The sequence below is a fragment of the Sinocyclocheilus rhinocerous genome, unplaced genomic scaffold (genome assembly GCF_001515625.1).
Source record: "Sinocyclocheilus rhinocerous isolate Xijiao unplaced genomic scaffold, SAMN03320098_v1.1 scaffold484, whole genome shotgun sequence".
In the NCBI taxonomy this organism is placed as follows: Eukaryota; Metazoa; Chordata; class Actinopteri; order Cypriniformes; family Cyprinidae; genus Sinocyclocheilus; species Sinocyclocheilus rhinocerous.
The window spans coordinates 388,003-413,898 of NW_015658063.1; the positions used below are offsets into that span (position 1 = coordinate 388,003).

Here is a 25,896-nt window from a genome sequence, read left to right on the forward strand (position 1 = left end):
CCATCATGTTCCCATTGTCTCTCGTCGTGTATTGAAGTTGTAACCCGCTGTCGGTGAGTCTAGTCTGTTTGTGCCTCGTGAAATCTGTTCATGCATAGTCAAGTCTGTTCATGCCTCGTCAAGTCAAGTCTGTGTATCTTGTTTGGATTATGTTTTGGATTTCACCTTGTTTGAATAAAACTGCACTTGGGTTGTCACTACGCTCGCCTTCAGTGGACTGATTCGTTACAGCACCATAGTATTTATATGGCACTCCAATGTACTCTTGTAAAAGCAATCCAACAACTGACATTAACTGTGTTTTTCATTTTCACTAAAAATAATTGGATCATAAGAACTGGAGTCATTTGTTTAGCAACTGTAGTAAACTGGTCAAACTGTCTGTTTTTGATTCACTAAAAAGAACTGGCCTATACAATAGGAGTCAATTGTTTGCTAATAATAGTAAAAAAATAAAATAAAAAAAACTTCATAGGAGTCACTTGTTTGGTAATAAAGTTTGTAGACTAAACTGGTTGTGCTTGTGTCATATGTTTTTGATTCACTATAAAGAAACAGCTAATAATAATTATTTGTTTGGCAGTCGTAGCAAACTGGTAATGCTGTATGTTTTTGATTCATTTAAAAAAAACAGCTCATATGAGTCATTTGTTTGGTAATAGTATTTAACTGGTCACATTGCATGTTTTTAATTCACTATTAAACAAAATGCTCATAGTCAATTGTATAGTAATTGTAGTAAACTAAGCACACTATATGTTATTCTTTTCTTTTCACTAAAAGGAATCAGCTTAAAGCCATTTGTTTAATAATCATATAGTAAACTGGTTACACTCTATGTTTTTGATTCACTGAAGAAATAATCAGCTCATAGGAGTCATTGGTGCACTGGACATTCTTTTTGTTTTTGATCCACTAAAAAAATCTGCATGTCAGAGAAATTATTTTCTGGAATTGAACTGGTCGTACTGTGCCAGTGCGTAATAGTCATTTTTATTTATTTTTTTGCAGTAGATTTGGTGTTTACTGTTGTGTAATATTTGTGCATGAAACACTATCAGAGTATTTTAGTATTGGCTTAAAGGCAGAAAAGTTAAAAGAACCAAGCATGACTCAGTTCTGGTATTTTAACAAAAATTTGCCTCTTCTGCATGGTATCCAAAAAAATTCTAATAATTTTTGTATGTTTTGCATTGATTCTGTGTAATGTTATAGTGTCTTTGATTTTCACTTAAGTACCCTTTGGACAAGTAGACGTCCTTACATGTTTAAAGAAGTGTCACCTTTAATGACATGTACCTAGTCTTTTAACATGGTCTTTACAATTATATGCGTCTCATGTACTTGGCCGTAGCTTTGGCGGTAACTCCGTGTCCTACACAGAGGTGACTGTTAATAGTATGTCATTATGACAAATGGTTATATTACAGAGAGGGGCGTGAGTCCTTCATGTCTAGTTGTAGATCTGGACTGAGCGGTTAACTTTATGAAATGGTGATATTGAATCTCCAAAGCAGTGTAAATGTTACCGTTGAGTTGACAGAGTCTTGTTGATCCATGAAGCGCAGCTAATCTCAAGACTGTTTGTTCTTGCAAAATCTGATCACTGCTAAACCTGCCTTGGGATCTCAGGCTATTTTTGGTCTTAAGTGGTATCTGATTACACGAAGGCAATGTGATGTCCCCCAGAAGCTGCTTCCTGGTGTGCTTTAGCTCTTCGTTTCTGAGCGGAGGGTGTAATTGATCATCCTTTATGGCATTATTGATGAGCCCGCTATAACCCACTTCTGCTGTGGTGCCCAATTCCACCTAGAACAGTAGAAGTTTGTACAAATCAAATTGATAAGCGGTAATCAGCATGCATAGAGAAACAACAGAGAACAGAAAAACTTTTAAAATACACAGATTTGAATTAATAGCTAAATCAAACCAACAGGTTGATTGGAAAAAACATGCCTTCACCTACATTTTTGTGCAAAAGAAAAAAAAAAAACTAACGTCTCATTAGCTCTCCCCTGACAAACACACCTGGCAGGACAGACTGCTCTCTAAAGCGATGCTAGAGGGCTCTCTGAAAGCACTTTAGAGGTGTACACCAAAACAATTTCACCGATATGATTTGATGAGGTCTGTCTGTCACAAAGTGCCCTTTATTTTTACCATGGACACTTTTCTCATGCGCAAGCAGGATATTTTATAATATGTTTACAAAATGGTACATCTATGCTAATTTGAATAGCGTGATGTATTTTGTAATCCCGATCCAAAGAGCTTCACATCAAGAGCATATTTGCTGCATATAAATGCAGATGACTCTCTATGTCCGTGGTCATATTGAAATGAAATCATATGTGTTCAATTGAACATCTCAGCCGATGTTGTACAGGGAAAGCTCAGGCTAATGAAAAGCACATCGTAGCCCAAAGAGAAAGTCATTATCTTCTAACAGAGCCACCGCTCCTGTTCCTGTGCCATCTTGCTTTCATTTCACACACGTTTTTTGAGGCTGAAACTCTTCGTCATAGGAATAAATGCAGTGTGTAGAAAGATTGGCTTTGACAGAGCTTTGAAAATGGCATATTTCATTATGATTGGCCAGCATTAGTGTGACTGACAAAAGACAATCACAGTATAGTGCATCAGGAAAATTGCATGATCAGCTTTTGCAATGTTGGTGAGTGTGCTTTGGATCAATTGCGGTAAAAATGTGTTGATGTAATTAGTAGTTTATAAATACTAAGCAAAAACTTATAAACAAATTAGCCAAAGATCATTTAGTCATTACTTTTTTCTTGCTTACCCTGTAAAGCAGTCTTAGGTATTAAAAAAGGTGGTACATAAATACAAAACGTATTAGAATCTTTTAGCAAGTGAGAAATATGCTTTAAGGGAATTTGCAAAAGCATCTCCTACCCCAACAGAAATATTTCTTATTTAAAACTCGAATTGTATGCATGCAGGTATCAATATCAATGATATTTGTCTCAGTTCAGCAGCATAATTTCATGCAGAGCTCCCTCTGAAGGAATCATGATGTTGCAGTCACCAGCATTTCTACACCCACTCAGCAGCTGTAAGACCGAGAGCCACTTGACACATCATGGAAATGGCATCGCGGCCTTAATTGCTGAAGATTTACCATGGCAACAAACATACATCTCAAACACCTAGAACAGTAGAAGTTTGTACAAATCAAATTGATAAGCGGTAATCAGCATGCATAGAGAAACAACAGAGAACAGAAAAACTTTTAAAATACACAGATTTGAATTAATAGCTAAATCAAACCAACAGGGTGAGTAATTTTTGGGTGAACTATCCCTTTAAAGCGCCCTTATGTATAATGCATTATAAAGAGTTATTATTAAAGGGTATAATGCATTATAATTATTCATAATGTGCATTGTAATACATAATAACTTGTAAATAATTATAACTGAATTTAAAATTCATAGTGTAACAATGAATTGATAAAGTGTTATAATGTATTAACTGTGGTTACAGTTTGTCACACCCATTAGACTGTCTGTGTGTGCTCTCCTCCCCCACGTGCTCCATGTCCTGGTTTTCCCCCGTGTTCCTCTTTGCCCATATTTGGTCCTTCCCGTTCCTGTCCTATTAGTTCATCATGTGTTTCCAGCTGTGTTTTCCCTCATGTCATGTTCATTAGATTCAGGTGTGTCTCGTCTAATCCTTGATTAGTCCCATGATTTAAGCCCTGTGTGTTTCCATGTCTAGCGTGCTGTCTTGAACGTCGATTCCGTGTCCTACATGTGATTTCCTAGACGTCAATAAAAACTGTTGATTATGATTCTCCTGCGTTCTTCTCGTTCCTCGCTCCTTGTTCCTTGTTGCCTGCTCCACCATGGCTTCCTAGTCTGCCTGCTACGCCATGACTTCCTAGTCTGCCTGATCCGCCATGGCTTCCTAGACTGCCTGATCCGCCATGGGTCCCGGAATGTGTACCGCTCTGGAGGCCTGCCGTCTCGTGTTTGTCCTGAGGGGCCTCCAGAGCGCCCATCCCCCCTCCCCGGTGGAATTGTTACGTGCCTTCCGGGAGGGGGGAGTAATGTCACACCCGTTAGACTGTCTGTGTGTGTTCTCCTCCCCCACGTGCTCCATGATCTGGTTTTCCCCCATGTTCCTCTTTGCCCATATTTGGTCCTTCCCGTTCCTGTCCTATTAGTTCATCATTTGTTTCCAGCTGTGTTTTCCCTCATGTCATGTTCATTAGTTCCAGGTGTGTCTCGTCTATTCCTTAATTAGTCCCATGATTTAAGCCCTGTGTGTTTCCATGTCTAGCGTGCTGAAACCGACATTCTCCCCAAGGATTTTTGTAGTAGGGGTCCGTCCGTGGAGGCCGGGCCGAGTGCCAAGGCTCCCTGTTCCACCATGGCCTCTTGAACAGTCTGCTCCGCCATGGCTCCCCGAGCTCCCTGTTCCGCCATGGCCTCCTGAACTGTCTGCTCCGCCATGGCTCCCCGAGCTCCCTGTTCTGCCATAGCCTCCTGAACTGTCTGCTCCACCGTGGCTCCCCGGGCTCCCTGTTCTGCCGTTCATTAGTTCCAGGTGTGTCTCGTCTATTCCTTAATTAGTCCCATGATTTAAGCCCTGTGTGTTTCCATGTCTAGCGTGCTGTCTTGAACGTCGATCCCATGTCCTACGTGTGATTTCCTAGATGCCAATAAACACTGTTGATTATGATTCTCCTGCGTCCTTGTTCCTCGCTCCTTGTTCCTCGCTCCTCACCATAGGCACATCGTGACACAGTTATTCAGGAGATTGTACAATGCATTATAAGGTGCATTACAAGGCATAATTAATGCATTAAAACTACTTTTATAATGCATTATACATAAAGGCTTTAAGTAAATTGTTACCTTTATTTCTTTTACACACACATTAATTACACATTACACACACAAATATAATTACAGGGGCAGATTATCAATTATTGAAAAAAAAATATTTGCAGCACATAACTAGCTCCATATGTATAGCTTTTCAGATGTAGTATACTTGCTAATTAGCTCACCTGGTACAGCATTGCACTTGCAATGTGGAGCGCTTGGGTCTAGCGTTCCAATACTCCATAAAACAGATCAAATACTTGTTGAAGCAAGCTAAAATTGCATGGTAAATCCTTTTTTATCTCTCTTTTGCTTTTGTTAGCATTATCAGTTAGGTTTAGTATAGGTGGTACGTTAATTTCATGAGCGATAAAGCATTAATCTGCTAGCCCCTCTCACTGGACGTTTTATTTCCAAACTGGCGTAATAAGTACAACAACCAAAATAATAAAATTCATGTTGCCAGATTCACATTCATCTGCTTTGGAGAATACTAAACATGCTCTCAGTGCCACCAACTGAACATTTTAGCAAGAAGCAGCATAATACCATTTTGCAGAAATGTGGCCACTGACACATTTTTTCCAGTGAGTCTAGGTTGGATCAAACAGGAAGAAGTCTTGTCATCTGTTACCTTGATGGCAGATGTAGCGATCTGCAGGTGGTGGAGTCTTCGCAGGGTGCTCTCTCTGTCTGTGAAGTATGACGCCGCCAACTGGTGCAAGATTTCTAGGGAGACCACAGAGCTGTTTCCGTTGCCCTCTGACTTTTTGCTCAGCTTCTGTTTGTCCAAGAAGATCGTGAGTGACTCCTCTCCTTAGGAAAGATACATGCAGAAACCAAACCATGAGATGAAATATATGTCCGAAGACAATGTTCATCAAAATGATAGTGAGTTCTGGTTGTACTGTCAAAGTGTACTAACATATGCCTTTCAAGTTTTTCAAGGATTTGTTAAATATGAATCACAGAAGTTAAGGCAGAGAAGCAATAACGATTTTGAAGGAAGGAAAAGGGCACACACAAAAGAGAGTTTATCCCAAAGGGAGGTTGTTAAAACCACAGATTTCTTCTGAAGATCAATTTTAGATTTTTTTTATAGTAAATGCTATTTTTTATATGAGTCTAAGCCTGAACTTCAGATAAATATTGTTGTCTGGGTTGAGGAGCGTCTTCTGAACCTGTATGTGTGGAGCTTGAGTGGTGTTATTCATTTCAGTCTGATTAGTATGCAAGCAATAGCACGGTCCCCCCATTTCCTTTGCTTTGAGTCGTTAATTACCAGCGTTGATTGTAGCTTTACCACTTCATTCGTCTCCCCTGTCTCTGAAGTTCTGCAGCTTCACTTCACTCATCCACCAATAAATGACATCATAATTAGTGTCGGTAACGTGCAGCATTTTGCTAGAGACACATTGAAAGGTTTGAATCCACCACTGGGACGTGCTGCCCTACTTATTATGTGGGTGCCAGAGGGAGAAGAGAAAAATAATGTCTGATAATAGCTAAACTTATGCCAAGGATGTCAGACTCAGTGTATGGATAGTAAATCTGTGCCTTTTTTTATTTCATTTCGTTTCATTTTGTTTCGTTTCGTTTTGTTATTTTTATTATTTTTATTATTATTATTTTTTTTTTTTAAAGCTGGAAAGTCTGAAGCCTTTAATGCACTGAATTCTTAATGTATTATCATGACTTTTAGTATTCCTCAGTATGTTCTTATAAATTGCTGCTATAATACATAAATACATTTAAAGAGTATAATACATTAAAACGTTATTTAAGACACAATATGCAATATATTGTGTTTTAAGATGTGACTTTTACATAGGAATTATAATACATTGCATTGCATATTACTGTGCTCACAATTTTTAATAAAAATATAATGAAGTACAACATGCCTTATATATAAATGCATTGTATATGGGCAGTTGATGAAACATTTTAAACAAAATTTTGCTCATCCTTCTATTATGCCTGTAGCTTTTATGAGCTAATATTAAGAAAGTACATGGAATAGTTGCACCTAAAAAATCATTTGTCACACCACAGGACCATTTTAAATGAACCAGTAAAGGCAAAAAAGATGAAAAAAGGTAAAAGACTTAAAAGAAGTGATGACCAGACATAAACTCTTTCTCTTTTACATTCACATATATTTTGACCTCTAATCATGATGTTGATTAAAACTACCCATATACAAGTTTTACAGAATATGCTACCAAAATCTCTTGTTAAAACTTTTTCAAATTCACCTTTAGCATAGAGCTGATGAAATATTGGCTTACCTCCCAATGTGGCTGATACCAAGAAATGAGTGCCATATTTCTTGATCAGATTTTCATGGATCTGCTGAAGGCTCGGCCTTCTCCCCAGAAGCCTGAGGTTGCGTAAAAACTCAGGCGCCAAAGGCAGCGGGGCTTTGAAGAAGTCTCTCTTCTCTGTCACCAAGCTGTTCACTTTCCAGTGACTAAACTCCCTGCGAGACAAAACAAACACAGTAAGTGCTTTAATGCACATAGCGGATTTCAGAACCCATTATGTTTCATCGGCCATTGGTAGAACAGAAAACCGCACATCTATATGTGTGCGCAAGGTACAAGAGCAAAAGAACATGCTGATATCAGCAGAAAATAAGGCTAAACATGCATAAATATTGCATGGTGCTGAATATTGATGCATCTCATTGTAATGCGGGGCGAACACGATTCGGGTCCATAAACACAATACAGCTTGCATGATGCAACTTTTGACGGCTTTTGTAACTCTGACATCATTCCTACATATATATCATTCAGAACACTCTCTGTATCTACCGTATATGCATTTCATAAAACCGATAACAGTCCAAGTCACTGTTTTCCTGGGGTTCTGTACATAGAACAAAGCTTATGCTTCTGTGAAGACACTACCCAAAGGAATTGCCTATTGGGCTTAGTACGGTTTGTGAGAATCTCTAAGAGTTAATTAACGAAAGCAGTGGCTGTCCGACCATAAGCTAATGATGATAGATGGTCTTAATTAAAGGGCTTTAGCACCAACTGATAGCACCTGGAACTCTGCTGGGGAGTGGGACACTATCACCCAAAACGCTCGACTTTTTAATACTCCCTGACTAGGGGGCCACCGCACCTGGGTATCATTGCATAGGCTCATCGTAATTTAACTACTTGTATTCGTTTTTTGTAACATTCCTTGTCAGCCAATAGTAAGTGGTAACTTTAGTCTTTTCAGCTGGTTTCTGCATCGAGTTTTAACTTGCAGGCTGCATCTGTACAGCTCACACACACACACACACACACACACACGCCAGAAAGAGAGAACTGCTGATCTGCAACACCTCACTCTGCTGGATTGAAACTGGGTCTTCTGGCCTGTTTGTATGAGCCTGCCAATCAAGTGGAGGATGGCAGGTGCGCTCTATGTCTTCACCTCTCAAACTTTTCACTCATTAAAACAGACACAAGCTTTTATCGGATGCATATAATGAAGGCTCTGTCCTCTGCTCAATAGTGGACTGAATAGCAAAGTCATTGTTACTACTTTAGAATTCCTCGTGGATGGTGGTTAGTGCTATGCAGAGTTTGGTGAATGAAGGAGGGGAAATCTGAATAGCAATTAGAGTCTTTCTTTTCCCTTGTGAACCTGTGCTGGCGGTGCATTCTGCAGCCGTGTTTGTGCTCAGCACAATAATAGGTGCCTCACAACACTTCCTCACTAATTTGAGACAGTTAAACATTTCCTCCAGGAGAACCTTAAATTATTTTCTAGAACAAAATATATATTACTTGTCAAGTAGCCATTAATGTGCTGTTTTAAAGTCGTTTTTTTTTTTTTTTCAGCGACTTAAGACTGGTTTTGTGGTCTAGGGTCACATTATTCAGTGTGGAATCTGGAACCAAATTGAAGATTTATAATTACAGCCCATAGACTTTATGGCAACTATACTTAATATTGTCTTAAAGTACAGTAGGTGCATTGTGCATTTATACTTGGTGATGAATCATTGGTGATGATCATTACACAACTATGTCCAAAGCCTGCCTCAACAATTTTTGTGTTCTGAAAATAAACCTGAAATGAAAAGATGCCACGTTTTCAACAGATGGTGAATGAATCACTCTAAACAGTTTGTTCACCTATCCAGCTAAAAGCTTAAAATGTCACAATCTGTCTGAATGTCCCATTCTGTCTTTGCTCTCTTTTTTATTTTTTCTCTTTAAACCCTCTGTTTCATGCAAAACTTCAAAGGCTTCTGTTTAGTGAACTAAAACATTGGCACATGCTGCTTTTTTTGAGGCCATCATCTAGAAAATAAGCTTAGGAAACCCTCCCACCAGGGGCTGCATTGTATTATGAAAGCAGCTTTAACTATAGATTTTTAAAGAAGGATTAGTTGCCAAAGTTAAGCAAATAAGAAATGAAAAAATCATGCTTTCAGCAAAACCCAGAACTACACAATGCAAAAACAAAATGAAACTGCTCAGCAAAAACTTTGCACTGCAAACATAAAGAATGGAATTTGGCTCAATCTGTGGAAGCTCAGGCAATGTTTATCAAATGCTTCTGAAATATCCTTTGGTGAGTGAGTGAAGTGGTAAATTACATCAAGTCAACGGAACACAAAAGTGATTCTTTTCAAACCCCTGTATGGCTTCTCCCCCCCATTATAATTCCACACAAGCATCTCTGAGTTTTCCATCCATTTGGCTTATTAATTCTACATTGTGGACCAGTGTCACCTGCATGACACAATTCATCTCTTGTGTTTCCCATGAAAACATTAAATTACATTCTGTCTCAATTGCTTATAGCTTATATACACACATCTTCGTGTTTGATTTATTTTGCAGATACCAGTTGCCTTTGGAAACCAGCTGCTACCAGGTTACTAAATCCCTACGGAGCAGCTCCCCGCTGGTTGTCTCTGCCGTCACCTTGTGCAGCACCATTGGTGTGATGGTCTACAGATAATAGCACGAATGGGAGCTACTACATCATCCCAAGGATCCACATGGGTAGGGTAGTGCGTCATGGTTCTTCCATCATCATAAATATGTTTCTTGTAGTAGTATTCCTTATTCCAAATCTTTTAAAGGTATTTTATATATTTTTTCCTTGTCAAGAAAGGTTTTACAGATAAATAGATAGTACTGAAAAATGTAAAATAAATTATAATAAATACAATAATATAAATAATTAATTTAAAAGTATATGAATAATTTATTTTAAAAAAAATTATGTAGACTCATTTACATGACCATCACACGAACAGCCAAATATTCAGTAATCCACATACTGGACAATTATGCTTTTAGATTAAATTAGGTAACATTGAACAACAGGTTCAATTTGCTAGTGCAGTGGGTAATATGAACTTTACACCATTCATTAATCTAAATTAATGTTCATTTCTAAACATAATATTCCTTGTTAGTCATTCATGTTCATTCATAACCCATGAACTCATGCTAATTTATACAACTTATTTAAATTTATACAAAATGCATTAGTATATGTAGAAATCAGAATGAACCTAGACTAATAAATGCTGTATTTTTCATTGTTAGTTCATGATACATAATGAATGAACTAATGTTAACAAACATAATTGTCGAGTATTACCATAAATTAACCATGCTAAATGAGTAATAAAGCATTTCTACAATGACTGAAACTGAAAACCTTACTTATGCAAGTTCTCTCTTTTAAACATACCTGTGTTTTGATCAGGTATTTACTTTTATTGAGCTCACAGATGCTTCCATTTCGAATAACTTCTGAATGTAAATGTCAACTGCTGCTAAAGCCTCGGAACAAAGAAAACTAATGCAAGCGCACATATCTCTCCATTCACAACAGAAAATTCCCCATCGGAGCTGGCAGTATGACTAAAGACCATAGAATTCACTCTGCCGGGGATCCTTTGGTGCAATGTTAACCCCCAGAGGGGAGCTGTGCCCAAGGAAGCAGTAAAAGGTACAGTGCCTGCTGGTGTTCTCCTCTTGTGATGTGCAACCCAGTTTCTCTTTCTGGAAATCCTGATCTGTTATCATATCAAAAAGGGCGAATGCAGTGACCAGCTGAAGCCCCCGTCTTTGCAGTGTGAGGTCAGTGATGCTGTTTACACAATGCCTCTGAACTGTGAGGCACATACAGAAGACTCGCCTACACCCAAACACCCACACAGACTCTTTGGCTTGCAGGACAGCCTTTCAAACCGCGCTGGCAGAAGCTCGTCTCCCCCTCACTGAGTCCATCACAGTTCCGTGGGCCTTTCTCTGCCCAGCTGCTGTAGGCATGCTGGGTTCTGAATTCGGCGAGCGGAGAGAGTTGGACAGAGTTGGCTACGCACCAGTGAGGGACAAAGGAAGCAGGCAAAAAGGCCAAACTCCCCTGGCGGATCTGAGATCAGCCACAGACAGTAATGCACCAAACACACCTTTCCTTCCTGTTGTGTGTGTGTCTTTGACATGGAGTGGAATGAATATGTAGCGATCAATATTTAAAATGCACTGTACTGAATGAATGATGGTGGGTGCATGTAATTAAAACAGGTCAACAGCTGAATAATCACCACCGTGTTGCTACTGATGTGTTGCACTTTTCAGAATAATGATGAGTGTTGCTGTGCATGACAATGTCAACGCCAAGGTCACAGGTTTGAATCCCAGGGCACAGAGAAAATGAGACCACACTAGATAGTGTAGTGTGGTGCAGGGGTTTTCGAACTGTGAAAAATAGTTGAATGAATACATTTATGAAAACAAATAATTTATTGACAGACATAATTTTACATTACCATTCAAATGTTTTGGGTTGGTAATTAAAAAATGGAAATGAAAATAATTAGAAAGATGTCTACAGGGTGTCCGCGGGTCCTTAAAAAGTCTTAAAATGTCTTAAATTACACATTAAATATTACATATATGTATGTAATAAAATGTGTATTTCCATTACAGGTTTAGGTCTTAAATTTCATATAAGGTGGTATTAAAAAGGTCTTAAAAAGTCTTAAATTTAACTTGTTCAAGTCTGCAGAAACCCTGTGTCTATTATGCAGTCAAAAATACAAAATACAGTCAAAAATCATTCTAATATGCTGCTTTGGTGCTCAAGAAACATTTATTTGTATTATCAGTGCTGAACACAGATGTGCTGCTATTTTGTTGAAACCATTTTTTTTTCAGGATTTTTGTTTGAATATAAAGTTCAAAAGAACAATATTTATTTGAAATATTTTATAAATGCCTTTACTGTCACTTTTGAGCAATTTAATGCATCCTTGTTGAATAAAATAATTATTTTATTATTGAAGTAGTGGTAATAAATATTACTGACCACAAACTCTTGAACAGCAGCAATGTATGGTTTTCTACACATCATTTTTATTTTTCCACAGTATACATGTAAATAATTATATTACTGTCTTTATATTTAAAAGAAGGGGATCCCTTGCAAGGGCATCATCATTTATGGATCAATGCAAATGGACAATGTAAACTATGTAAACATTATGTCGTTCCATTGTCTTGGATGTTTTAGTAACTGCAGGCAGCATCAGAGAGGATGGAGTCTTTGCTGTATGCGCGATGACCCTTTTCTGTCACGTGACTGCACCTGTCCACTCACCAACAATATCAACACCATGGGCTGCATCAGATTAAGCAGATCCATGCCTCATCACAACTGAGCCATCAGTATGTTTTCATTTTCTACTGCTATGTTGTTGTCAGGACTTCTCACTGTGGTTTATTTGATCTGTCACATGACTGACGAAAGGTCAGTTTGTCTGCACGAAATCTGTACCCACACTATTCTGCAGAAAGCACTACTGGTTGCTGCCAAATCCATACACCTTTCATTCACAAAGTTTTTCTAGCTTTATGAAGTTTTCATCTACAACTAAGAGTGTAGTCAAGTGCATTTAACCTGTTTTACCATGTTCTGTTGATTTTTTTCTTCCTGATTTTGTAAGCTAACATTGATATGAGCAATCTCACCGTTTTGCATGATTTTCTCTCCCCACATGCAGAGAAGTAATGGAAAACAATTAATGGAAAATGGAAATCTGTGTCAGAAATGGTCTGGATTCTGAGTAAGTTTGATTTGTACATTTATGAATCATTTATGCACCACTGCAATTTACACACAAATACTTTCCCTGCAACTAATTCTTTGTCAAAAGAAAATCTTATTTTTAAGAAAACAAAAAAAACATTTATTTTATCAAATAAATGGTGAGCATAAGAGTTCCAATGTTCAAAAACATTAAAAAGATTGTCAAACCAAAACTTTTGAATGGTAGTGTAAAAGACTAAATAACTGTTCTGCTGATGTTCATCACTATTGCCCTAGAAAGCCAAGAAACAGTACGCCAGCAGTGAATCTGTATAAATCTCAATTTCAAAAAATTGACCCTTATGACTGGTTTTGTGGCCAGGGTCACATATAATCATTCCAGCACAAACCTGTAGATTTTGTAGCGTGTGGAGAAGCCTTGTTGGAAGCGTTCTTTGAACTCTGTGTATTCTGGACAGCGATGGAAGGGCCCTTTATCAGACAGGAGCCAGTCCAGCTGGCCGCTGCTCCGGCCGGAGATAGAAGAGAACGGTGAGGTCTTCTGGTCCAGACGCTCAGCCAGAGCCAGAAACCAGCTCAGTGGGCCCAGAGGTGCCCAGTGCCACAGGAGCATCAAGAGGAACCATCTAACAACCGTAGCTCTCTGCCAACACAACGCCATCCTGCCCCTGGGCACCTGGCGCCAGCATTCTTCTGCCAATCCCTTTGACCTGAACACACAGGAAGAGAAGATGAACATTAAGGCTTTGATGATGAACATTAGGATCCTAAAGCAATTAAAAAGAGACCACAGTGAAGTATAGCGAACACTGCTGGCTGTATCATACACATATGATACAATGGACCAAAAAAAAAAAACTTTTTAACGGCATGCAATATATGCCACATTTCCTTTAATTTCCTGTTGTTGAGCAGATGAGCATTTGGTCTTTAAGTCATGAACAATTACTTCCAGCAGCATTGGGGAAAAACGCAACCTTGAAAATAATGCTTGACATGCATGTCAAAAAAACCAAGAGTCACAAAGGACGCTTATATTAATGAGTTCACATTGATTATGTAAAGCGCAGGTAGACACTGGCTTTGTGGGAGGTGATGCCTTCATGCACCGATGCATACAGTATCAAATGATTAGTTCCATTCCCTGACATTCCTTTATATTTCTTCTTCAAATGTGTGCTGCAAATGAATTTTCTAAAGGACTAAATGCAGGTTTGGATTCCTAATGATGTATGAACTACCTTGTGCTCGCTTCTAACTGCAGCAAGGGAGTATTGGTAGTTTTTTTTAAAGGCAATTAGAGACGAACAGAGAGTATGAAACATAAAACAGGTCTCGAAACAGAGTGTATATAGGACCTCGTATGTACAGTAATAAGTTCCATTTACCCAGCATAGCCTTCTTCAGCACAATTCATTAAACTAGGAACAGCCATCAGGTCACCCAGAGATGATTTCCCCATGTTTTCCCCCTATTGCTTTCTAAAAGAACATCGTATTTCCTTACTCAGTCGTGTAGTTCTAATATACAAAATCTAATTATGCCCATTCCTCCAGCAAAATATATTTCTTCTACTCTTCAATTTTTTTTTTCTCTCATCTCCTTTGTTTTATACTCTGCAATCCTCTTATGGCCTCATCTTGATATATCTAATTCTAGATAATATCTATTGCATTTCGTTTTCATCTTTATTTATATTTTTCATCATTCTGTTTCTTTGTTCTTTCTAGCAATTTATCCCATTGTCTTTCTTTTCCGTTTCATTTTCTTCTTTTTATTCTTGTAATAATGTGGCCAACTCTTGCAGCTTCTGTAAGGGAAAATACAATATTATTATTATTTTATTGCTATGTGTTTATTGTTAATATTACTTTTACTACTTAATATTACGGTTGTCAGTCAATTAAAAAAAATATTAAATTGGTTATGCTATAATTACTTTGATTATTCAAATTGCAGGAGATTCATTTTTTTTTATAATTAATTTCTTTCATTAAATTGATAAACCTTTAAATGTAGAGTGTATTAGAAGAGCAACAGAATAAAATCTAATGTATTTTACACTAAGAATACGCCCACATTTTACTGTACATTACTGTTAAAAATGGCAAATGCCAAACCAGGTAAGCAAATATAAGAGACAAAACATAATAAATTAAATTAACAGTGCGAGCAAATAAGAGTAGTACATGATGAACAACATCTGTACACAGAGCACATTCATCACGGCATGCATTTTTACTCAGGTCTAGTTTTAACTGCTCCCTCAGAGAGGTAAATGCCATGCTTTTTGTCAAAATTAGAGTAACAGCTTCATCAAAAATTTGGTCAGGCCTTTATCATTCATAGAATGCTCTGCTCATTTTTGACTGCAACTTCCAAAATGTTTTATGCTTGCTAATTATGCACTTTGCACAAATATTGTTGGTGATAAAAGTGTTTATGTGATTTTAGCCATTGCATGTCAATTCTAAATTTAGTTTGTTTGATAAAGTCTATCTATCTATCTATCTATCTATCTATCTGTCTGTCTGTCTGTCTGTGTATATACAGTATATATTGGTTTATATATTTACTTATTTCCCTCCCTTCTTATGACTTATGACATATCCTTCTTGTCACTTTAGTAGCATGGCTTAGATGACATTCTAATGCTAAATCAATCACATGCTATCATTGCCACAGTTGAAACTGGCCTACTTTCAGCTAGATGGACACTGGTATGGTCAACCTTTTATTCTCAAATACCTCGACTGACTTCACATTTGAAATTTGCCTTTCAAAAAAAACCAGGGTCTGAGACAGTGACACCACAGACAGCTATAGCAATGCACGGTCTTATTACTCTCTATTCCCTCTGGAGCCTCTACCTAATTATAAAATGCATGAAACATTGAAATGCCAGGAGACAATGGAAGAAATACTGAATTTAGCCCTGACATTTTCATGCGCGCCTTGCATAATTTAGGTGTCTTTATATTTACCCTTCTCGCTCAGGAGAGAAGGCAGGCGCTATCTGCGAGTATCTAGAATTTAGCATAGGGCAATAGGGACACCAAGAACACATCACATGGCCACAACACTTGCATACAGGAGTGTTCTGCAGAGCACACTTGTTCGGAAATCGGCATTTGCAGGGCCTGAGGTTCACCTGAAGGCTTTAGATCTAATTGATCAAATAATGATTTTATCTGCGAGTATCTAGAATTTAGCATAGGGCAATAGGGACACCAAGAACATATCACATGGCCACAACACTTGCATACAGGAGTGTTCTGCAGAGCACACTTGTTCGGAAATCGGCATTGCAGGGCCTGAGGTTCACCTGAAGGCTTTAGATCTAATTGATCAAATAATGATTATGTAGTGGTTTTAAGAAACTAGCTTGAGGACATGCTGATACCGCAGCTTTTTGTGATTATGAGGGATAAACAAGCCCTGAGAACAGTGAATTGCTCAAGGAGGCTGTAATTTTCTTGCAGATTTTGTCCTTAGAACTAGATCACCTAAAAATGAAAATGTACTCATCCTCATATTGTTACAAATCTGTGACTTTTTTCCCCCTGTGGAACACAAACGCAGTTCTTTCTATCTATCTACATTTTATATCTATTAACTTGCCCAAAAGACATGTATTTTTGCACATCACTACTTTAATACTGTTTTGATAGGGATTTTATTTATTATTATTTTTGGCAGGTGGAGATTGCAGCTGTATATGGTATGAGTAAGTTATTTGTTAAATATCTGCATAGGGTTTTACATGAAACAACACAATAAAGCTCCAGGAAATTTGGGATAGCTCTTCTTGAATACCATGATAATTGCTCTCAAAATTGCTCTGAATTTTTCAACGTTCTTAACAATATTTATAAAAGAGGCTATGACTCATGCTGTGCACCTGCTAGTATTTTGGTAACCTGCTATGCTTGTTCATCACACTTCATTATTTTCGTAGAATAACGCACCTGCAGCTTCTGTGGTTTTAATGTACTGTACTTTATGAAGCATCTCGGAAGCTCTGCTGAGGCTGTTGCTTTGTTGTATGTGGCTGTTAATATAACTTGTGTGTAAAATGTGTTTAAAGTAGATGGTTATTTATTTGGCACTTTCATCCAAAGTAGTAGACTTATTGGTGCTTTCCTTTGAAACAACCTGATTAAGTTTCTTTCTTAAAGAGACAGTTCACCTAAAAATGAAAATTAGTCATTATTTACTCACCCTCACGTCATCCCAAACCTGTATGTCTTTCTTTCTTATGTGGTTACCTGCATTCTTCAGAATATCTTCTTTTGTGTTCCACAGAAAAAAGAAAGTCATACAGGTTTGGAATGACATGGGTGAGTGATGACAGCATGTTTTTAATTTTTGGGTGAAATATCCCTTTAAGGACACAATGGTAATGACGTATAGGTCACACTTTGCATGGATTAAACCAGTAACCTTATATTTTCATCCCTGAGCTTGTAACCATTACACGAGGGTTTTGTAATCTAGGAAGTAGAATTAAAATGAACTGAAATTCAAAGAAATTAACTAGCATTTCAATTCAGATGACACTTCTACAGTACTTCCTGTAAGGTGTAAAAAACACCAAATAAACAAACAAACAAAAAAATCATAAACACAATGGACACTGAACACAGTGAACACATACTTGCATAACATAATTCCTCACCAAATTCTAAAGAATAGTGTGTGATTCTTCCGAAGCATCTAAGTTCTATCATTCACACTCTTTCTGTATATGTGTGACCATGGAACATGATTCATGTTGAGAACCACTCAATTTCACTTAGATCCCACAGGTGCAGAATCACCCTCTGAGCCATCAAAGGCAGTTATCCAAAAGTGGCGCAACAGTCGCTTTGCAAAAAGCCAATAGATGCCTAATATGGCAGAAATTCAGCTGCTGTTCTACTCTTTACATATAACAATGCCCAAATGCAATCATTCACATAGCCGCTCCAAACTCTTCCTGATTTAAAGTTGATTTAACATCTGTTTACATGGCTCTCAAAGCTCTCAAAAACCCAATATTGTCAATTTTATAGAAAGTCTAAGAACAAGGAAGACCTGTTGAGGATTTAGGTTGGTTCTCCAGTATTCTGTGTTCTCATCCATTATTCAAAGTAAAGCAAGAAATGTGTGGTCCAGCTGTGGACATTTACTGAGCCTAAGTGTGCAGAGGAAGCAGGTGCACTGACATAACCATAAGGCCGGCTGTCCTATTGAACTTGGGTACACCTACACCGCAATCCCCACCTCCTGCCTTACTCTTACCATCATGTGTGCCTGCAGCCCCATTACAGAAATACAAACGTAAGCGAAAATGTATACTGTGAATTTCTTACCACTGCTGCTGCAAATCATTTTAGTTAAGATTCCTTATTATATGAGAGGAAAATATTCATTATATGACTACATAGGTACACTTCCATTCAAAAGTTGAAATAAGTCTCTTATGCTCACTAAGGCTGCATTTATTTGGCCAAAATACAGTAAAAACAGTAAGATTGTAAAATATTACAATTTTGATTTTGAATCAAAGTTTTTTTTAATTTGAATATAGTTAAAAATTAAGAATAATAGTAGTCCAAGGCACTCGAATCTTATTCAAAATTTTTTTAAAAGTCTTTATTTCATCATGGCTATAAGTTTTAAGAACAGGTGACAAGTGCACACCTACGCGTTGCGGCTATTTTGCCTTCGTCAGGGTGTGAGTAACAAACACAATCTGAGTTCATTTTAAGCAGCAGTTAATTAGTCAAATAACAATCATAGTTAAAAATTATTTTTCAAAAGGTATTTTTTATAGACAATCTATGATAGAAAGTTCAAATAAACAGCTTTTATTATTATTTTTTAATGCAGAATTTGCTACCATTTGCATACCATATCTTTTCTCATTAAGCCACATGATTTGTGTAGCATTAATTACTTAACATTTTGCCTGGAAATTGTAGTAGTATGAAGAATAGTAATATGAATACTTTGATTTGCAACCACTACTAATAACCCATCATGCACCGGTGCTCATAACATTTGTCTGATTTCACTTGTGCATTTATTGTTTGTTTTGAGTTTTACTTCGCTGATAGCCGTAAGGACAGCAGTTTCCACCACATTTAAACAGAGGCCAACTGACCCAAGCTACATTTCCTACACTTTCAAAAGAAATAACCAAAGAGTGAGACCTCGGGGTGTAATGTTTTTCCACATAAAGAGAGCCAACCTTTGAAACAAGAGCATTTCTATCTTGCAATTCTTGCATCACGGTTATTGCATCTGTCTTGTTTACTGCATTCGATCTGCCAGAATGTGAGCGTCATAGACAAAGCAACAAAAAAGAAGCATGCAAGAAACTTTTAGTAAGGTTGAGCTCCACAAACCTCCAAGTATTAATGTTTATGAGCAATTTCACCCCATAATTAAACCGCATTTAATTCACCAAAAAATATGCCCCAGGTGACCATTTTGTATGATGGGAGATAAATAAATGAAAAGGCATAAATCCTGAAAATGTTTTTAATTAAAACATGCAAGCATGGCAAGTTAATCAGTGAAACAATTATGCGGGTGTGAAAGAGCATTAATGTGAAAGCAATTTCAACAATACCTTGTCGCAGAGGGGTTTTAAATGTCTCTCTATGTACGTGCGTGTGATGGTCTAGCAAACAATCTCATGCACTAATATACATCTACTGTATGTAAATTTACATACTGTACATGTGTGTGACTTTCAAATTCTGCAAGCTTCTTTTACAGCAGGTGTTACAACATTATGGCGAATTAATAAGTTGCACTGTCTGCGAAATAATATAAGCAGATGTTCTCCAATGATAACAGAGGGAAAATATTCACATGAGGAGTCAAAGCAAACAGCCACAATCACTGGCGTTTATTTCAGAATTAGGCACAATAACATATGGATAATTAAGACTCCTCAATGTCTTATTTACTATACCTGTGCTAGATCATTAAAAACAGCAACTTTTCCATCAAAACCAGACTCAAGTTCCACAGCTCAACTAGTTTATACTGTGCAATTGCCAAGATCTGCGCACATGGGGATCGGTGATGTCTTAAAGCGATAGTTTGCCTAAAAATGAAAATTCTGTCATCATTTATGCATCCTCCACTTGTTCCAAACCTGTATGAGTTTCTTTCTTCTTTTGAGCACAAAAGAAGATATTTTGAAGAATGCTGGTGATCAAACAGTTGACGGTAGCCATTGACTTCTGTAGTATTTTTTCCATACTATGGAAGTCGATGGCTGCCGCCAATTGCTTGGCTACCATCAACCAAACAGTTGACGGTAGCCATTGACTTCTGTAGTATTTTTTTCCCCATACTACTGAAGTCATACTGTCAACTGTTTCGTTACCAACATTCTTTCAAATATCTTCTTTTCTGCTCAACAGAAGAAAGAAACTCATACTGGTTTGGAACAACCAAAATGAGAGTAAATGATGACAGAATTTTTTTTATTTTTGGGTGGACTGTCCAGCTGTTGAATCACCATAAACACATTTCAGCCTTGGTGTAATCGTTTATACATCACACTTTAAAAAACACCGTTCACACACACACACACACACCTACTTGCACTCAAGATAATTACCCTGGCTGCTTATTAGATTAACACTGCTCCATAAAAACACATCTGCATATTGCTCTGATACTATTAGTTCCATGCCTCATCCTTAAATACGTCCTGGCACACTTACTGCCGGGTCCTTGCAGAGTTTTCAGGAGTTTCTTGCCAGAACCAGTGCAAACTCATTTGGTAATTGAGGGGAAAGCGTGTCCCAGTGCAAACAGACCTCCCACACACCTATAAAACATTCTCACTGCTAATGAGAGGATGAGCTTTAGAAACACTGAACACACAGAGGACAACGCACACAGGACACATTCCAGCATCGTTGCCATGGTCACCTCATATGGGTAACCAATTACCACAAGTGCACAAATCATGATTATATATGCCACAGGTCCTCAAGTGTTTGGAGGAGTGACCGCATTAGGAAAAATGTGTGATCTAAATGTTTTATCTCGGCCTTATTAATATTTGCGCCTATGATGGACGTTTTCTGAAAAATAGTGTTAATAAACATCTTCCTGGAGGAGAACAATTTGTTGTTAATTGAAAAGCAGGCTTGTTGTAGTGTAGGCACACAATTTATGTCACAATAGTTTGGGCTGCAAAACTCCTCTATATTGAATATGAAACCATGGCAACTGTGTCAATTAAATGGGAAACGCATGAAAAACGTGACGTACTCAAAACCATTTTGTATAATAGACAGTTGGATCCAAAAGTCTGAGACAACAACGAAAATCTGGGATTCAAAATCTGATTCAAACCTGGAAATAAACATTAAACAGGACTGTTCACACCAACAAATATAACTATAAAGATAGCTATAATGCTAATTATATCAGCATCCACGCAAATGCATGATAACATTCTGTTTATTATAAGCACAGGCTTCAGTTTTGTCATCTGCTGCTTTAAATGCTCAAGCTCTTCAAAGCAATATGGTTTATGATTGCCTGCAAATGTTTTTATCATTCATTAGCTGGAAAAAAAAATAGTTCTGAAAATGATTCCAATGATATCGTTCCTCTGTTCTGTTATCATTATAGTTGTGGTGTAGAATACTTTTTAAAACGAAATCTTTAACATTATAGTTGTTGTCCTTGGTGTGAACTGGCCTTTACACTGAAAACAAAAGTAACCTAAAAGTGATATCATCCACTATAAATTAACTGGTTTAATTCAAGTCAAATATATTATTTAATATTGCAAAGTCAATCTAAACACATTAATTTATACCAACAAAAATAATTTATTTGGGTTACATCAGGTCAAAAAAGCTCTAAAAGGTTTTTTCAGGGTAGACCAAAATGTAAACATAACATTTTGATGTAATATTAACGAGAAATATTTCAGATTCTGAACTATTTATGTTACTAAACAATTAAGCAAATATATGATCGTTCTGATCTTTCATAGACTGGTTTAAACAGAAGTTTTAATTGAATCACAAGAAGCTTTTTGCTCTTAATGTTTTTAAGGGTGCTTTCACAACTGGCTCGTTGTTTCGGAACCTGGCTCGTTTCCCCCCTTAGCTCGGTTTGTTTGGGCATATGTGAACACAGTAATCGCGCCCGGATCCGCGCCAAAACAATCGGTCCGAGATCGCCTGTGCGCACCTTTTCATTTTATAATGCCGTCTTATTGCTCTTCTTCGTAGTAGGTGCATTTTAAAAATGTTTTCCCGATGAATCCTGGACTCCTGCTCAAAATGATAAATTAATATAAGGACAGCTACAAAAAAAAAATAAAAGCTGTTGTAGTTCCATCCTGACGGATGACAGCTGTGACAGCTAAGTGGAATCCCTGAAAATAAACCGTGGAACTTTGACCAATGAGAGAGCAGTTTACTCGCGCGTGACTTGTATTAACAAATTTGGTCCGTTTTGAAACTTTGCTGTGTGAAAGCGAACCGCACCAAGAATAAAAAGCAACATTGTAATAATTTTAATCCCTGTTTCGGAACAAAGCAATCGATCTACAGGTGTGAAAGCACACTTTTCTATACACTAATTTCAGTGTCTTGTGCTAATTCCGTTGTGTTGCAGCTTGTTTCTTTTTTGTTGTGCTAATTTCATTGTGTTGCGGCTTGTTTCCTTTGTGTTGCGCTAATTTCATTGTGTTGCGGCTTGTTTCCTTTGTGTTGCGCTAATTTCATTGTGTTGCGGCTTGTTTCCTTTGTGTTGCGCTAATTTCATTGTGTTGCGGCTTGTTTCCTTTGTGTTGCGCTAATTTCATTGTGTTGCGGCTTGTTTCCTTTGTGTTGCGCTAATTTCATTGTGTTGCGGCTTGTTTCCTTTGTGTTGCGCTAATTTCATTGTGTTGCGGCTTGTTTCCTTTGTGTTGCGCTAATTTCATTGTGTTGCGGCTTGTTTCCTTTGTGTTGCGCTAATTTCATTGTGTTGCGGCTTGTTTCCTTTGTGTTGCGCTAATTTCATTGTGTTGCGGCTTGTTTCCTTTGTGTTGCGCTAATTTCATTGTGTTGCGGCTTGTTTCCTTTGTGTTGCGCTAATTTCATTGTGTTGCGGCTTGTTTCCTTTGTGTTGCGCTAATTTCATTGTGTTGCGGCTTGTTTCCTTTGTGTTGCGCTAATTTCATTGTGTTGCAGCTTGTTTCCATTGTGTTGTGCTAATTTTGTTGTGTTGCGGCTTGTTTCCTTTGTTGTGCTAAATTAGTTGTGTTGTGCTTATCTTGTTGTTGCAGCTTGTTTCTGTTGTGTTGTGCTCATTTCGTTATGTTGTGGCTTGTTTCCATTGTGTTGCATCTTTTTTTCCTTGTGTTGTGGAGATTTCGTTGTGTTGTGCACTACTGGTCCACCATACTTTACACTCAAATTTACATTCAATTAAAAAAAAAGAAAAAAAAAAGATTTATTTTTACTAGTGGTCTCATCCTTTTGGACCCTGCTGTTGAAAGTCTTGAAATTTTATATCATACAATGCATTGAATTGGTATGAAAATTGTTACATATTTTTCAGAGTTCAATGTTCTTTCCAGAAAATGTGTTCTCGTCTTCTTAATTTAAGCAACAGTAACTTCCACATCATAAATTCACAGCAGTGCCTCTGTCGATGGAGGAATGCTAAATTGTGTCCAGCCAACCAGAAAATTGTAGCTGTTTATTAATTGTAACAAATGTAATTAGTATCTTAACACTCTCTAAATTAATCTTCTTTTTTTCAGTTATGGAAACATGCAGGTTGGTTTATCACACCCAGATAACACGGCCATAATTTAATGTAATGTGTTAGAAAGCTTTGCACATTTAAATAACTACTGCTAAATCGAAGTCATGTCTTTGGGTAGAGACTGTCATAACATCAGTGTACTCGTTCTCTCAATTCAAGCATTATGATTTTACTTTCAGTGTACTGTTACATACTTGAATCGCTGAAAACAGCGCTATTCTATTTTGTAAAATGCTGCTTTTTGTCCGAGTGGTCTCTGTAGCATATGAACTCTTGATCTAGGAAGAGGAGATGGAAAGAGGAAAGGATGAAAGGAAAGAGAGAGGATCGATGTGAAACGGTAATACAAACACACTTTTTGACCTTCAGCTATTATGTTGACATGCACACAAAACAATATACACTACATTTAAGTGTGTGAGCACGCTCAGCTTATCCCTTACGTATGTCATCATGTGTGTACATGCGAATCGTCTGTTATCTCACTTGTGACTGAGCCAGAGTACATGGTTTGTGGGTAATGGACTTTGGCAGACACAGGGTGATTGCAAAGCTCCATATGCATGTGTGATAATGAGTGAAGACAGATGTAGTGTGCAGAGACTGATCAGGGGCATCGGGGTCCTCAGATAGTCAATAAATCTACCACAGAGCCGTAAGAGGTCCATTACCCTCCAGCAGCAGATAAAACCTCCCCTAAAGATTGTTCTGGAAAGAATTTGACCCATGACCCTGTTTATTGGGCTTTCACTGATTGAATCAGAATCACAGAGGGCTAAAAACCCAAAGTGACTATACAGAGTGATTGTTAACGTGAACGTACAGATGTGGTATTTAGAAACTCGGTTATTCTTAAAATATAGCCTACTACTGTGTAGTAAAACTATTCTGCATTTCTATTCAAACTTAGTGGATCTGAATTATATTTTATCCCAACCCCACACTCCACAGTGTTGTTTAGCTGTAAAACAAATTCATGAGATGCTGATCATTTAAAATAGTTAAATTATTAGCAAAGTAATGATATGAACTGTAATAAGTAAAAGTTATTTTTCAAAAAAGTAGTTCATTAATTGAAAGAGAATAAAATATAATTATTAGATTAAAAACCTAAAATAAAAAATCACCTGAAACAAAATCAGTTTAAGCTGAAGTACTAAATTACTTAAATTAAAGCTGAAATAAAAAATGATTAAAAATCTACATAGAAACATTTAACAAACAAAAACTAATGAAGCACATAATCAAATTACTAAAACTTGCAACTGAAATGAAAATGGAAAATATACAAATTGTATGTATGTTTACATATGCACAATATGCAAATATATATATTTTAAAAGAAATGAATACTTTTATTTAGTGATGGTAAATTAAATAGATCAAAAGTGACAGTAAGGATATTTATAATGGTTTTCTATTTTAAATAAATATTGTTCTTTTGAACTTTCTATTAACAATCCTAAATAAGAAAACAGCGATAGTTACTATCCCATTACTGAAAAATGCTACTTTGTTAGTTACTTCCCAACACTTGATTGGAAAAGTGGAATGTGATTGCATTTATGTAAATACGTAGAAACATAATTAAATTAAATATAAATACACTATGCCATTCTGGTTTTTGGCAGTGATGCATTAGCTCAGGCCAGTGGGGTTTGATTCCAGTGTTTGCATTGAAACTTGTGCGCCATCAATCATTTATATATGCATTTATTCATTTAGCAGACACTTTTATCCAAAGCGACTTGCAAATGAGGAATACAACAACAATTTATCCTAAGGAGGCAGTAACATTGGAATTGCTGAAATACAAAGTTCCAACATTGCTCAGAGATGAAAGTGAGAATCAGTTGATGAATCAATCATCAGAGGAAACAACAGACAATTCTCCCCTGCCTGTTCTGTTATCAAGTCTTATTGTCTAAACTTCCCTGTGCACCTATTAATGATCTAAGACAACATCTGGGCAAGTATAAAAATGTTTTTGTTGTACAAACTCTTTTAGTGTCACAATTCCATATGGGGATATTTGAATGTAGGCCATTATGCTATTAAATTTATATTTTTTTCATCTTTGTCATATAGGTTCTTCTTCTTATTATTATTATTATTTTTTTTTTTGCAATCACATCACTAAATAGTCAGTGATAGACAGAATCTACCGATT

At 37.1% G+C, this 25,896-nt stretch overlaps 1 protein-coding gene and 1 long non-coding RNA gene across 2 annotated transcripts in view; one reads left to right on the forward strand and one right to left on the reverse strand.

Moving 5' to 3' along the window:
• LOC107722070 (BMP/retinoic acid-inducible neural-specific protein 3-like) overlaps positions 1-25,896 on the reverse strand; it is a 105,584-nt gene that overhangs the window by 61,845 nt on the left and 17,843 nt on the right. Inside the window, exons 2-4 of the mRNA XM_016530296.1 lie at positions 13,325-13,645; positions 7,142-7,332; positions 5,485-5,666 (exon numbers count right to left, since the gene is read on the reverse strand). Of these exons, the coding sequence (XP_016385782.1) occupies positions 5,485-5,666; positions 7,142-7,332; positions 13,325-13,596 (645 nt within the window). The 5' untranslated portion in view covers positions 13,597-13,645. The remainder of the gene's footprint in view (positions 1-5,484; positions 5,667-7,141; positions 7,333-13,324; positions 13,646-25,896) is intronic.
• LOC107722072 (uncharacterized) lies at positions 9,821-11,425 on the forward strand. The gene is made up of 4 exons (XR_001637766.1): positions 9,821-9,871; positions 10,716-10,832; positions 10,919-10,963; positions 11,060-11,425. It is a non-coding gene; the product is annotated as an uncharacterized LOC107722072 (long non-coding RNA).